At 41.1% G+C, this 14,200-nt stretch overlaps 1 protein-coding gene across 2 annotated transcripts in view; it reads right to left on the minus strand.

Moving 5' to 3' along the window:
* Nucleotides 1-3,260: 3,260 nt before the first annotated feature.
* VAV3 (vav guanine nucleotide exchange factor 3) overlaps nt 3,261-14,200 on the minus strand; it is a 199,511-nt gene continuing 188,571 nt past the window's right edge. For both annotated transcript variants that reach the window (XM_063426085.1, XM_063426084.1), the window contains 2 exons: nt 13,283-13,434; nt 3,261-4,677 (listed from right to left, as the gene is read on the minus strand). In XM_063426085.1, coding sequence (XP_063282155.1) covers nt 4,636-4,677; nt 13,283-13,434 — 194 coding nt within the window. In that variant the 3' untranslated portion in view covers nt 3,261-4,635. The remainder of the gene's footprint in view (nt 4,678-13,282; nt 13,435-14,200) is intronic.

The raw sequence follows: 14,200 nt of genomic DNA on the forward strand, positions 1-14,200 counted from the left end.
TCAGTAAAAGTGCCATTTGCGTGTGAAAAATGCAAAAAACTTCACTTTTACTGAAAATAACATTGTTGTAATACAATTTATCATTTTGAATCACTAATATTGTGTTTAGTGGAGTCTCCTGAGGAAAACAGTACCCCCCGTGTACAGATTTTATGGTGTCTTGGAAAGTTACAGGGTTAAAATAGTGCTTGCAAGGGGGGCGGGGCCTGACCGCCGGTCGGATCAGACATGTTTTGTCTGAGCTCCTGCTTCTGAGCTTGGAAAACGGAGCTAACTGCGGACCAAATGCTGAAACCGACCTGGAATTGTGACCACAGCGTTACTCAGGCGACAGCGATCCAGGGGACACCTAATAAGACCCACACCGGCACCAAAGTAACCCGAACAGGGCCTGAGGCCTACGAGCTTGAGCCTGGGTGAGACGGCCGCTCGCCCGGTTCTCCGACGTGCGCTCTGCCACCCCCCCCCCCCTCTGGACCGGGGGGGGTCATCCCGGTCCCCACAGGCGGTCACCACACCATGCCACAGAGCCTGCACCCAGGTCCTGCTGGACACAGAGGATGGAGCGGTGTACTCCAAGATGGCCGACAGCCACCTTTTCTGAGCGGGAAACTCTGCCGACACCAAGCAGCGCACCAGCGAGTTTGGACTTTACCTCACGGCGGAGTCCTGCAGCAGCCCCCGCGACAAGCCTTATGCTCACTTCAAGCCTGCAATGAGGATAAGGAGGTGTGGAGGGGGAGCGGGAAAAAGCGGGTCCCCCCCAGGGCGCACTTCAGATGAAACAACTACCACATGCAACGGCCCCCCCTGGGCTGAAGGGGGAAAGAACCCCGGAGCACTGGCCGTACACGCCGAATATCCGAGGCCGCTGGCGGCAATTACCACCGGGATCCACGGCAGTGCCCCCGCAGGGGAAGAACTCAGCCTCCCAACACCCCTGAGACCTCCTACCCGAGAGACTGACCTGCCTCACACGACGGCGATCAAAGCGACTCCAAGCTACAACACCCCTGATCAAGCGGGGCATCGGTTGAAACAACCACATCATTGAGGCTCCAGACCCACACAGCGAGCGACAGGCAAGTCGGAAGATCGGCATATAGACCCCACACACTCGCCTGCTGGGACTTTCTTATACAGATGCCTGATACTCATCTTTAACGTGACTTTGCCCAGCATCCTATAATATATAACGTGTAATGCTCATTTTCTGCTCCACTAGTTCTAAATTAGCCTGCTTCTCCCATTGTTCCAGCCTGCCAGAACTATATTTTAGATGTTATTTCCTAACTAAATGCTTGCAGCCTACTAAATGCAAATTAGCATGATATGTAACTTAGTTATGTCTTAGCTAGCATAGAGCAAACGTGATGTTAATTTGTTTAATTTAATTTGTTTAAATGTGATATAATCAGACAGCCCCTGGTACCAGCTCGGTATTCCCGCAAAACGCAAGCAACAATCCTTAGCTTAATAGTTTAGCATCTCTGACCCACTCTCTTGCCATAAAGGATGCAATTGATAAGCTGATTTCTTACCCATATTGAACCCCTTGGAAAACTTAAATGGGGGTTAGACTTTAGCATGTCAGCATATTGCTCTCCTTCTGTCTAGCTCTCTAGACTCCCACCTGCTGCTGTAGCACTATAAGGCATAATGTGCTCTGTTAAACCTGCATTTTTACTAAGCAAGATAGCATAACTAATCACACTGCATATATAGTACAAGCTTTATAGTATATAACAAGCTGTTAAACTTAAGCTACATTGGGTAAACCTCGCCTTTGCATTAACTAACACAATTCATTTTTATTTTATTTTTTTTTGCACGTTTACGCTCCAAGCTTTAAAGACAACTCACTAAGTCTACCTATTCTGTAAACGTACTATTTGTCTCTCTAACTTAACTCCTTAAAATTGTGCAAGTCAGACAGGAAAACTCACATGTTAATTGAAATGTCAATCTACTGTCTACGTTTTCTCTCAACAACACCTAAAAATTGTGCCGTTTATTCATATGCCATGTTTTAATTATTGTCTGTTACCGCTTACGACTGCTATCGTGGCTAAGTAAGCCTATTGTTATACCTTGCACAACAGAAAATAAAGAATTAAAAAAAAAAAAAATAGTGCTTGCAAATTAAATTCTTTGCACTTTGTCTGGGTTGTCAGGCACGTCAATCAAATTTTAATTAATTAAATCACATAATTATGTTAAAAGATTACTTAAATATAGAATGTTAGTATATACACATATGTATTTAAATTCTACGTGTATACTTATGTAAATATATATATATATATTTGCGGTTATTTGTATTTTATATAGATAGAATGACATTCTATATCTATCTATCTAAGTGTATTTTGTTACCAATACATATATATATTAATAACAAAGTTAGAATGAATTTACATATGTATATATAATTTATTTAAAATGTTTACATTTTTTTTATTTATTTTATTATTGTACATATATATATATATATATGAAACTTCATTTTCAGTATTTTAATACTAATATATGTACTTATATTAATATTAAAATACACCAAGTATGACGTTACATATATAATATGTATATATATATATATATATATATATATATATACACACACATTTCATTTATTTTAAACATGTTTAATATTTTTTATTTTTTTTACACTACCCACCAACAGCCCAGACAGTCTCCCTGCTGGCAGATCCACAGCGAGCTATGGGGGGCCATGTGATTGCTCTTTGAGAGTGATCACATGGCCCCCAGGGGTCTGTTTTGCTTGAGAAGGGCTGCCTGGGCTGTCAGGCAGTCCTCCCGAAGAGGATCACGGTGGAGGTAAGTCCACCAGAGCTTCTGGGGTATAAAGCCATTACGGCGTTCTATGCCGGTGCAACGGCTTTAAAGCTTATTATAATGGGGACGGCATAGAACGGCGTTAAGGGGTTAAATCAAGAATAATTCCCATGATTGGTCAGTATATATACTTTATTCTGTAGACAGAACTACCGACTCAGCTTTATACCTCCCAACATTGCAACTGATCAAACAGGAACAATTTTATTTAGTAGGTGGTCAATGGGAAGGGGCCAGTTGCAACATTTAAGGTTTTAATTTGAATACTTATTATTGTGGATTTTATTGCTATAATACAAATAAGACCAGGCTTAAATTCAAAATTGTTCAATAAAAATAAATCGAAAAGAAGGATGAGATTAAAATGTCTGAATAAACCATTCGAAGAGGTAAAAAAAGTGGACTTATGAAGAAGTAGGGAACAATTTATTAAGCAATAGCTTTATGTTTTTTTTTGTTTTTGGTTTGCACAGTAAAATGAGACAAATACATTTCATAATTTCTTCTTTTTATAAATGTATCTATAGAACAAGGTGCAATGAGCATACACAGAAAGCTAACACTGAACACGCATCAGGAACTTTGAAGAGTTTTAACACGCAGGACATTGAAACAAGAACCCTGCAAACCTCGTCTACGTAAGACATTACCCAAATTATATGGACACTTAAAAATATAGAACTCTTTAACATTTCAACACTGACATGATTCCATAGACTGTCCAGAATTTGTATGTTACAAGCAAATATTATTAAATGTGGAAATGCAAACTCTTCATCTATATCGCACTGTGATTGAAATTTGCAGTTTCATCATAATTCATGGATATTACGATTACTGCGTATATATGCATACTTTTTAAACTTGTTTTCTAGCAGTTTTACAGCGGACGTTTTCAATTGAATCAATAGCCATTTACAGACCTGACCTTACGGTTTACTTTTCTCTTTGGACTTTAAAGAGAGTAATATAATGTGCACATATGCCTGTCCATACAGAAAGCCCATTGAATGCAACGTTTTTAAAATGACATCAAACAGGACATAGAAAATATCAGTGCAAAAAGAACAAGGGTGATCAGACTTTAATACCTATCTCAGAGGGATCATGATCCAAACTAAAACTTTTTTTTGTCTCTTTAGAAGTAGCGGTAAATTAAAAAGCAGGAATAAAATGTACATTTATAACCAAATTTGGGAAAAAATAAGTGTTTTTGTACAACATAAACATAGAATTAAATATACTTCACAAAATAATTTCCACTTGTAATTTTACAGTTGAAGATTGCAAACCATTAGTGAAATGGCAGTGTGTTTCTGGTGTACCAGTTCTGCTGGATGCATTGAAAAAGTCTTGGTATATATCAAAGATGGCATCTGAATATCGCAATATAGCATCAGGTAGGCAAGTTAATAGCAGACTCTCTAGGATAAGAGTATTGTCTTCAATTGCACTGCATGTTTAAAATGGGACTATGGCAGACTCAGACCACCCTGGCTACAAGAGAAGCGTATCTTCGATCGCGGCTCAGATAAACCACTGTTCTTAAAGACCTCTTGATCACCTGTTGACCAAAGCTGCAATTTATGTTCATGAGTTCTATGGCAGCTTTGGGGACTGCACTACCAATGTATACAGTAAAATGCAGTGACAATAGCCTTCTGACATGTTCTTCTGAGATGTCCTTCTGTTGTAAGCAGAATATTTTTAAATGCACACATTCTCCAGCTTCTGGATCTCCTATTCAGTGTCGTACTCTGCAATTACTCTATATTGCACTCAATCATCTTCTTCTACGTATGTGGATGGAAACCAACCAACCTGGAGGAAGAAAGAAAAAGGTGACATAATAAGTCAGACATAATGGAATTCCAATTTAAGACTCCGTTTTTAAAATATTTTCCTAAAATTCTTTTTTTTTTTTTTTAATTAAGTTTGTGTAGCAGAAAATACATTCTGCTGAGGCGGAGCTTGACTCTCTTGGAAAATGGGCGCTTAATTCTGAGCCAAAAACACACAGCAAGCAGCAGCTTATCCCCAACCTTCCCCCTAACTCACTCACTGTAACGTTTCGCAGCATCCCCGGTGCCGTTTGCAAGATGGGGGGAGGCTGCAAGTCCCGGCAATTGAATGTGGGGCCTATCTTTTGTGCCCGGTCAGACAAGGCCCAAACGCAGACACGTTGCGCACCACACTCTGACTTGAAGGGCAGGAAGAGAACCCAGATGCTCAACTTACCAGGAGAGACATGAGGGGATTCCTTCGCGAATTTTGTGCACACGTGACAGAAGAACTCCACAAACACTTGAAGGCCAATGAAGGCCTGACTGATCTGGCAATGCGCACTCATGAAATTAAAAATAAAATGGAGGACACCATCACCGTGGTCAATGCCCATGATGCTGAATATCAAGACCACAAAGAGCAAATTAAAACCTTAAAGCTGCGCAGAATCCTGGATTGGCAAACTGCATTATTTGATGTTTTATTTTGTATTTATAATAAAGGAATCTTTTTGGACAAAATACCAAGGTCTGTGCCAATTTCCTTTTAATTATTTTACAGAAAAAAAGCTTTACTTTTTTTTTCACCTGGCTTTTTACCACTCCAAATAAATCCAAGGTGGGGATCATACCACCAAAGCTGATATAGAGCAGTTAAGCCTGCTCTACGTTTTGGGAGTATATTTTATATATCTTTTCACAAATTGCTTTTACTTTATTGAGAGCACTATTGTCGCCACCCTACCTTTGTTGTTGTTTGAACTCCAGTTAACGCCGAGACTGAGGAAACCCACATTATATCCCGAAGTGGTGTTGTACCACTACAAGCGCTAGATGCTAGAGCTGGCTACAGCTCTGTGAATTGTGAGTGCATTATTGTTATTTCACCATAACCACTTTTTATGATATATATTGCACTATTGGATCCTTTCACTTTTCTGCTCTCTGTTTTTATGACTGAACATCGGAGAGTGATTACGGATACCATTCTCAAGCCTTAGGAATCTATATCTCTTGTTGAATACACCATAAATACACCATTTGGTGTGCACCTAAAAGGTTTCCTTTTGTATAACTGGACTTCTTGTCATTGACTATATTTTATTACCCTCTGTGGCGCAGCCCTTATCTATCTTTGTACATATGTATACTATTGCTTTTTATAAGCCTAACCCTTTTCATGCCTGCATATGAATGGACATGTGGGCAGGCGTTGCTGCCTTCCTTGGCGCTACCTACCACAACCCACTAAAAAGCCAGTAGCCGGCATACGATTGCCATTTTCTCTTGCCTACTGTTCACTTCCCCCAAAACATGTTGATAACCTCATGACTAGTAGACACATTTGTCACTCATATACTCCGTTTAATATCTGTTGGTGTTGTATAACCAGAATATCCCAGCCGCTCAATCATTACTTATAGCTCTAAACCCACCGTGGTACCTGGGATTATTGATTCACTAGCTGGACAGGGCTCTACTGGTCCTAAGATGTTGGCAATGTATAAGGGAGGTAGGGGGTAACAAGAAGTGCATATATATGCCATGTGTATTGAAGTATTATTATTTTGTTATTCTTTTTATCTTTTATCTATATATTTTTTATAGTTTTTTGTATGCCTAATTGTCTGCACACTCTGGATATGTGCGGGCATGACCCCTTATACTACCTACTATAGTCCACTAACTAGCCCATAACTAGTGGTGACACCACACAATTGCCATAATTTACTGATGAACCCCTCTTTACTGTCCAAAGCCTTGAAAACATGTTAACTATCACTTGCCCAGAAGTGGGAGAGGGGGAGGAGATTATTGCAAGTGTGCACCCCTCTCAGTGCAGCTACTCCCCTTATATTCCTGGGTGTCTGCCAACTTAGACACAGTCGCAAGCAACCTCAACATCTCAATACTAACCACATATCAGGGCCTGGTACCTCGCACTGGGGCAGGTTGGGGGGAGTGGGGAGGTTGGGTGTTGGATAAATCAAGGGTAATATTTTTCTCTCTCCCAGCTTACTATGAGCCCTCTCGCATTCCTCATTGTGCGAGTTCATTGGGAGACTGCTCTCCTGGGATGTACAGTATACTCTCCTTCCACTAATCACATATAGAAGCCTGTCTGTCCGGGGGTCACCGCCTCTCTCTATATGGCAGAGATAACAGCACTGCCACCTCAGGAGTGGAACACCAGGGAGTTAGGAAGCTCATATATTTGGCAATATCAATATGGATGTTGGGGCTGTGGCACTTTGGTCCGCATGCTACTGGTCTTCTCCCCGCCACCGGGACAACAGTATCCTGATCATATCTAAGCCACATGGCCCCTGCTTATCGCTCTAGTCTCACTGATGTGCCCAACTTGTCCTATGTGGCCAGCAAGGCATAACAATGTCAAAATGTTCATAGACAAAATAAGGATAGTGTGAATTGTATGTATATATATATATATATATATATATATATATATATATATATATATATATATATATATATATATATATAAATAAAAGTATCTACGAAATGTTTTGCTGAGATGGGCACAATTTTTATTGTTTTGTTTCATTTAATTATATTTTAAGTTCATTGCTTGCCTTTAGCTCTCATGTATAATATCACTTACCTTGGACTGTACTATATACCCTATTGATACAGACGCTCAGGCTGTGCATAGGCCTCAAAGCGTCAACACGGAATAGCTAAAGACACTTTCCTCCACTTCACATGTTTTCCAGATTAGATACGCACAGCGCGAACCCCCCATAGTGTTGACTGCCCACTATCCATCTGCAGAGGGTTCCAAACATATTCCCTCCTCCCAACCCCTTCCCTATACTTCTACGGGATACTACAAACTTCTTTTGGCTGGGCCACAGTGGCCCATAATTTTGTCTTCTCACACATTACACACCTGCTCTCACTCTTCTTTTCCATCCTTTTAGTCCCTGCTTGACTCCCTATGTGGCTACCTACCCACTCACAATTGGCATACATTGCAAGCCCAGTTTCTCTCTTTTCTTTTCCCTCTACTACTACTACTTGCTCTTGACTCTGACCCTGGTGCCTCAGGGACTATCCCTAGCCGGTTACCTCCCTTGTACCCCCCAAGTGATTTTTACTATGGCGCTCAAATTAAAATGTGTCTATTAATGCAAAAGGCCTCAACCCCCCTCCCCCCCCCCCCCCAAAGCGTCATGGCCCGCTTTGTTGGACCTCTCATTCAGAGGCCGACTTTTACTCATACAGGAAACACACTTCACGAACCCTCAACACTTTCCATTAGCCAACAGACACTTTAAACGCGGTTTTAAAGTTAACTCCCCAGACCCGGAATCCAAAGGAGTGGCCATACTCCTACGCACAAGCTGCCCACTCACTGACATTTCGACAACTGCAGATCTGGGCGGAAGGTTCCTGACCTTGACTGGGACAAGCCAGATCACACTTTGCTCATTATACGCCCCCACCCACCAGGGCCAACCATTCTGGAATACCTTTCAGGCACATTTGCTGCCATTCCAACACACTCACCTTATCATAGGAGGGGTTTGTAATGCCACTTTGATCCCAGCAGTAGACAGAAAGTTTTGGATAGAGGGAGTCGTACGGGCACGGAGGACTGGCAAACTGTTTAGTAGCTGTCCAGTAGAGTGGTATTGATAAAACGACTAGACATCATGAGGGCACAACACCCCTCCACACTTGATTACACTTTCTTTTCCCCACACACCACTCATACTCTAGAAAAGACAGATTTTTAATTACTGCTAAGATGCAAGCTTGGATTGCCCTGACGACAATCATGAACATCTCCTGGTCCAATCACGCACACATCTCTCTTACACTGACCCTACCCAATGTCACCCACCCCTGGACGTGGCTATTGAACTCGCTGTTATTACGCAACAAGGCTGTGATTGAGGCAATTCAAATAGATATAAAATAATACTTCAGCATTAACACTACAGCTGATTCCTCCCCAGACATGTTGTGGGCTGCCCATAAGGCAGTCATACGTGGAAACCTGATCTTGATGTGGACCTGACAGAAATTTTATGAAAAAAGCAACAAAGCAGACAGTAGGCTGGCAAACTTCCTCAAATGCAAAGCAGAGGCCAAATGGATCTCCAAAATTTGTACGGCCAAGGGCACAATTACAGATGAGCCTGAAATCCTAGCACAAGCTTTTGTCCAATATCACTCCACGCGAAATAACCACTCTCCTACCCAAGCAGCTGATTCCGCTGATCTGGTCACGGAAACTAATACATTCTTAGAGCCATTGAACCTTCCTACGCTGTCGCACACTGCTAGGGACACCTTATCAGCCGAAATAGAGATTGAAGAACTTAAAACCGTCCTACAAACTAGCAAACCAGGCAAAAGTCCGGGACTAGATGGCTTTCCACCTCTATATTACAAACCATTTAGCAAACACTTACCCCCATGTCAGTTGAGTTTTTAAAGCACTCCTGCAAGGTCAACCCCTGTCCCCAGAAATTATGTCAGCTAATGTTTGTCTCATTCCTAAACCACGGCCACTATTGCCCAATCTCACTACTCAACACGGACATCAAACTCATTACCAAGGTGCTAGCTAATAGACTGAACCCGTATTTGGACCATTTAATACACCCTGACCAGGTAGGATTTAATAAAGTCAGCAGATAACACCAGGCGAGCCATATACTCGATATGGAATGCCACACATCGTCACTTACCGACAGAACTCATTTTCCTAGAAGACAAAAAGGCATTTGACCTACTCCTATGGCCATTTTTATTTTGAGTACTGGAGCATTTCGAATTCTGGCCAAACTTTCTAAATACCCTGACTTTCTTGTATTCCAGGGCCACAGGAAACCTCTTACTGTCGAACATTGTGGCACCACAGTTCCATATCACAAATGGCACACGCCAGGGATGCCAACTATTTCCCCTCCTTTTCGCGCTCGCTCGATCCCCTATTGCAAGCAATCTGACTCAACACCAATATCACAGGCCTATGCGTTCGTAAAGAAGAGTACAAAGTTGTGGCATATGTTGATGGCATACTGCTCACGCTTACAACCCCACAGAGATCCATCACAGAAACCTTATCTCTCATAAATGACTATGCCACTCTCTCAGGTTACTTAACCAAATCAGAACTCCTGCCTATCACTATTGCGACTCACAAACATCACACCATCAGGGAGATCTTACCCTTAAAATTCACACCAACACAGACCCCCCCTCCCCCCCCGCCCCCATACCCTGGGTGCACTTGTGGCGCTCCCTCAGACCTTCTGACTCTTGGCCTTCTCTGAATTCTTCACTTACTTTTTTTTTTGCCTACTCTACCAACATACACACAAACTCTACTGCAAAATCTGCACCACAACTTCCTGTACATAGTTCGCTACCCTTACTTCCCCCACCACCACATACTGATGCCAACACCTCACTGGGCAACTGCCACAACAGCCCTGGAGAAAAGCTCAGTGACCACAGAATGGGAGAAACTAGACTAGTCGACATTTGAGTGACCACTTTGTTCTTTTAGTCCCCATACCCCGTTTAACCCAGTTTAAAATCACCTACCCCCACATCCACGCTATCACACAAACAGGAGCATGAAACCAGAGACCTGAACCTTGGAGAAGTCACCAGGCCCACAGAGTTCAGAGCACAGTCTGATCGATCTATGAATTTACTGATGATGGTCAAAAAGCTAATGTATGCTCTCATGTCATCTATATACAATTAACCTGTAATGTGACATCAATGCAACCTGTAATGCACATCAAATGTAGATGACAATGGGTCTCTTTGGTCCTCTTTATGGACGTGTTACACCCTTGTACTATTCTGTTTGTCTCCATTTCTGAAATTCTTTCACATGAAATCTGAAAGGGACACTATAGTCACCTGAACAACTTTAGCTTAATGAAGCAGTTTTGGTGTATAGAACATGCCCCTGCAGCCTCACTGCTCTGCCATTTAGGATTTAAATCCCTTTGTTTATGAACCCTAGTCACACCTCCCTGCATGTGACTTGCACAGCCTTCCATAAACACTTCCTGTAAGGAGAGCCCTATTTAGGCTCTCTTTATTGCAAGTTATGTTTAATTAAGATTTTCTTATCCCCTGCTATATTAATAGCTTGCTAGACCCTGCAAGAGCCTCCTGTATGTGATTAAAGTTCAATTTAGAGATTGAGATACAATTATTTAAGGTAAATTACATCTGTTTGAAAGTGAAACCAGTTTTTTTTTTCATGCAGGCTCTGTCAATCATAGTCAGGGGAGGTGTGGCTAGGGCTGCATAAACAGAAACAAAGTCATTTAACTCCTAAATGACAGTGAATTGAGCAGTGAAATTGCAGGGGAATGATCTATACACTAAAACTGCTTTATTTAGCTAAAGTAATTTAGGTGACTATAGTGTTCCTTGAACATAAATAATGTTTGAAAAAAATACATTCTGCAACTCTAGATGATCTCACTTTTCTCAAATATGTGTAATGGATAAAACCACATGTCAAACAGACACATGAATAGATCAACTAAGTCAATATAATACAGATTGATAGCGTATATGTAAAAACTCCAGAAGTATATAAAGGAACAATTTTCAGTGACTTGCCTGACTCAACATAAATAAACAGGCACTGCTCAGTTATTTGTCAAACTAGTGTTGCCTGTTGAGTTCCAATTAATCAAACAAAATACTCGAAAAATAGTAATGGTGGCTCCGAACATGATAATTCAAGGGACTCTATCAGCACCCAGACCACTTCATCTCAATGAAATATTCTGGATGTCCTGCCCTTGTCTTTTTAAACCTGCAACTGAAAACGTTGCCATTTAGTGTATACAACAATGTTCACATTGCAGAATTCATATGCCTCTAGTGGCTGTCTTCTTCGTTGCCAGTAGAGGCGCTTCTGCCCCAATATCTAAGTTAAACCCAGTTATTCAATCAGATGGGCTCATAGAGACTAGATTTGGCGCAGCATGGCGTTTTTCCAAAGAGCAGAGCAACACCCTGCTATGGTGGCACCATAATAGGAGAATAAAACTACAGATTTAGAAATACGTTTGTATTCCCAACACTATAGTGTTCCTTTAAGGCGATTAAGGACTCTTAAACCTTCAGTCAGTTAAACAATTTCTTCCTCTAGTCCACACAAGATCTCAATTTTTCAATCTCTCATTTTCTGAATGGACATACATGATAAACTACCACTCCTTCAACTTTCTGATCCTATCCCTATTAATGCACTTAAATACTATAAAACATCCAAAGGTCACCCACTTGATATCTTAATGTACTTTTTCATTACACTCTTCTCTCCTTCATCAGTCTGATTCCTCATCTCTGAAAATACATTTAAGCAGGCTCCATTCTAATCAATAATCAGACGTCTTACGTCAACTGTATTTTTTTACCACTTTTTACCTCAACTAGTGTATAGTGTATGACCTGCTGTAATACACTCAATATAGTCCCAATGGATTCCTCTTTCAACATTATGTTTATTATTACACTTTCTAATTTATCTTTCTGATAGGATCTCAATCTAATAAATATCTAGACATATATCTAATTTTTAGATTAGCCTTCCAAATAATGTCTCTCAACAGGTGCATATTACACTAATGTCTGAAATGCTTACTATACACTACCCTCCAGGTAGTAGCGTACCAACCTGGGGAATAGTGGCAGGGCACCCAAGGTGACCATTTGTATTGGGGAAGCACAGAGTATGTCCTTCTTGCCAGAGCAAGACACTGTCCTACCAGTGGCGGAGAGCTAAGCGGGCAGCAGAGGAGCTGCTGGGATCAGTCTGTTCTCTCACTGCACAGCTCCCTCAGTACTAATACCATAAGAAGGGAGGTAACTTCACCCCAGCCGCAGCATCAGTACAAAGTTGCAGCGAGCTGTGCCATCAGTGCACAAAGAGATCCCAGTAGAAAACCACTGGACACCAGGGATAAAAGTCTTAATACAAATCATATGTTTGTGTGCATGACTGTATGAATGTTTGTGTGTGTGTGTGTGTGTGTGTGTGTGTGTGCGCGCGTGTATATGAATATGAGTGTGCGTGTGTGTGTATGATTGTGAATGTGTAAATATGTGTGTTTGCATATGAATGTGTGTGGGTTTGTATGAATGTTTCTGTGTTTATACAAATGTGAATGTGTGTCAGTATGTGTGCATATAAATCTGATTGCATTTGTTTGTAATTTCCTTGATAAAAGGGTGTTCGTAGCATTGCAGAGAGACAACAACAAAACAAATTCTACAATTCGGAGGGGAAGGGGCATATACAATTCCACCCCGGGTGCCATATAACTTAGGTATGCCTCTGCCTACAGATGTATATAATCTCCATTTAGACTCTTGACTAGATTTGTGACAATGTTTTTAGAACATACCTTCCCATTAGACTCTCCTCTCCACCAGCCATTTGTTCCAGCCTTTGTGTAGATCTTCACCACGTCACCCTTGAAGAGGGACAATTCCCTCATATCTCGTGCACAAAAATCATATCGAGCAATGGCAATACCTAAAATCTTGGGGCTGAGAACTGTGAGAACAAGAGAAGAGTATTATAAAAACATGTTTTTATAATGTTTTTAAAACATGGTTTCACTGTAGTATTACTTGAGAACATGGTGTGTTTATGACAATTGTGTGAATAAGGAGGTTTGTACACAAAAGTAAAAAAAAACAAAACATAAAAGGTAAAGAAAACAAAAACACTAAAAATGGAATGGAATTCCAAATCTGTTACCAAAATGCTCCAGGGCTGGAAAAAAGTATAAGTTAACACTTAATTATTACGTTTATCAATTACTTAAAGGGACACTATAGTCACCAGAACAACTACAGCTTATTTTTGTTCTGGTGAGTAGATTCATTACCTTCAGGCTTTTAGCTGTAAACACAGTCTTTTCAGAGAAAATGCAGTGTTTATTTTACCGCCTAGTGATAACTTCACTGGCCACTCCTCAGATGGCTGTTAGAGATCCTTCCTGGGTCATGGCTGCCTAAAATGTATCCAAACATTCAGTGTCTCCACCCTCTGCATGCAGACACTGAAATTTCCTTATAGAGATTCATTGATTCAATTCATCTCTATGAGGAGATGCTGATTGGCCAGGGCTGTGTTTGAATCATGCTGGCTCTGCCCCTGATCTGCCTCATTGTCAGTCTCAGCCAATCCTATGGGGAAGCACTGTGATTGGATCAGGCCACCACTTCTGATGATGTCAGCAGGTCTAAAGGAAACGGGACAAACTATGCAACTGCAGGCTTGAATTCAAGTAAGATTTGACTTTATTTTTAGAGTC

Source organism: Pelobates fuscus, chromosome 7 (assembly GCF_036172605.1).
Source record: "Pelobates fuscus isolate aPelFus1 chromosome 7, aPelFus1.pri, whole genome shotgun sequence".
Lineage (NCBI taxonomy): Eukaryota > Metazoa > Chordata > Amphibia > Anura > Pelobatidae > Pelobates > Pelobates fuscus.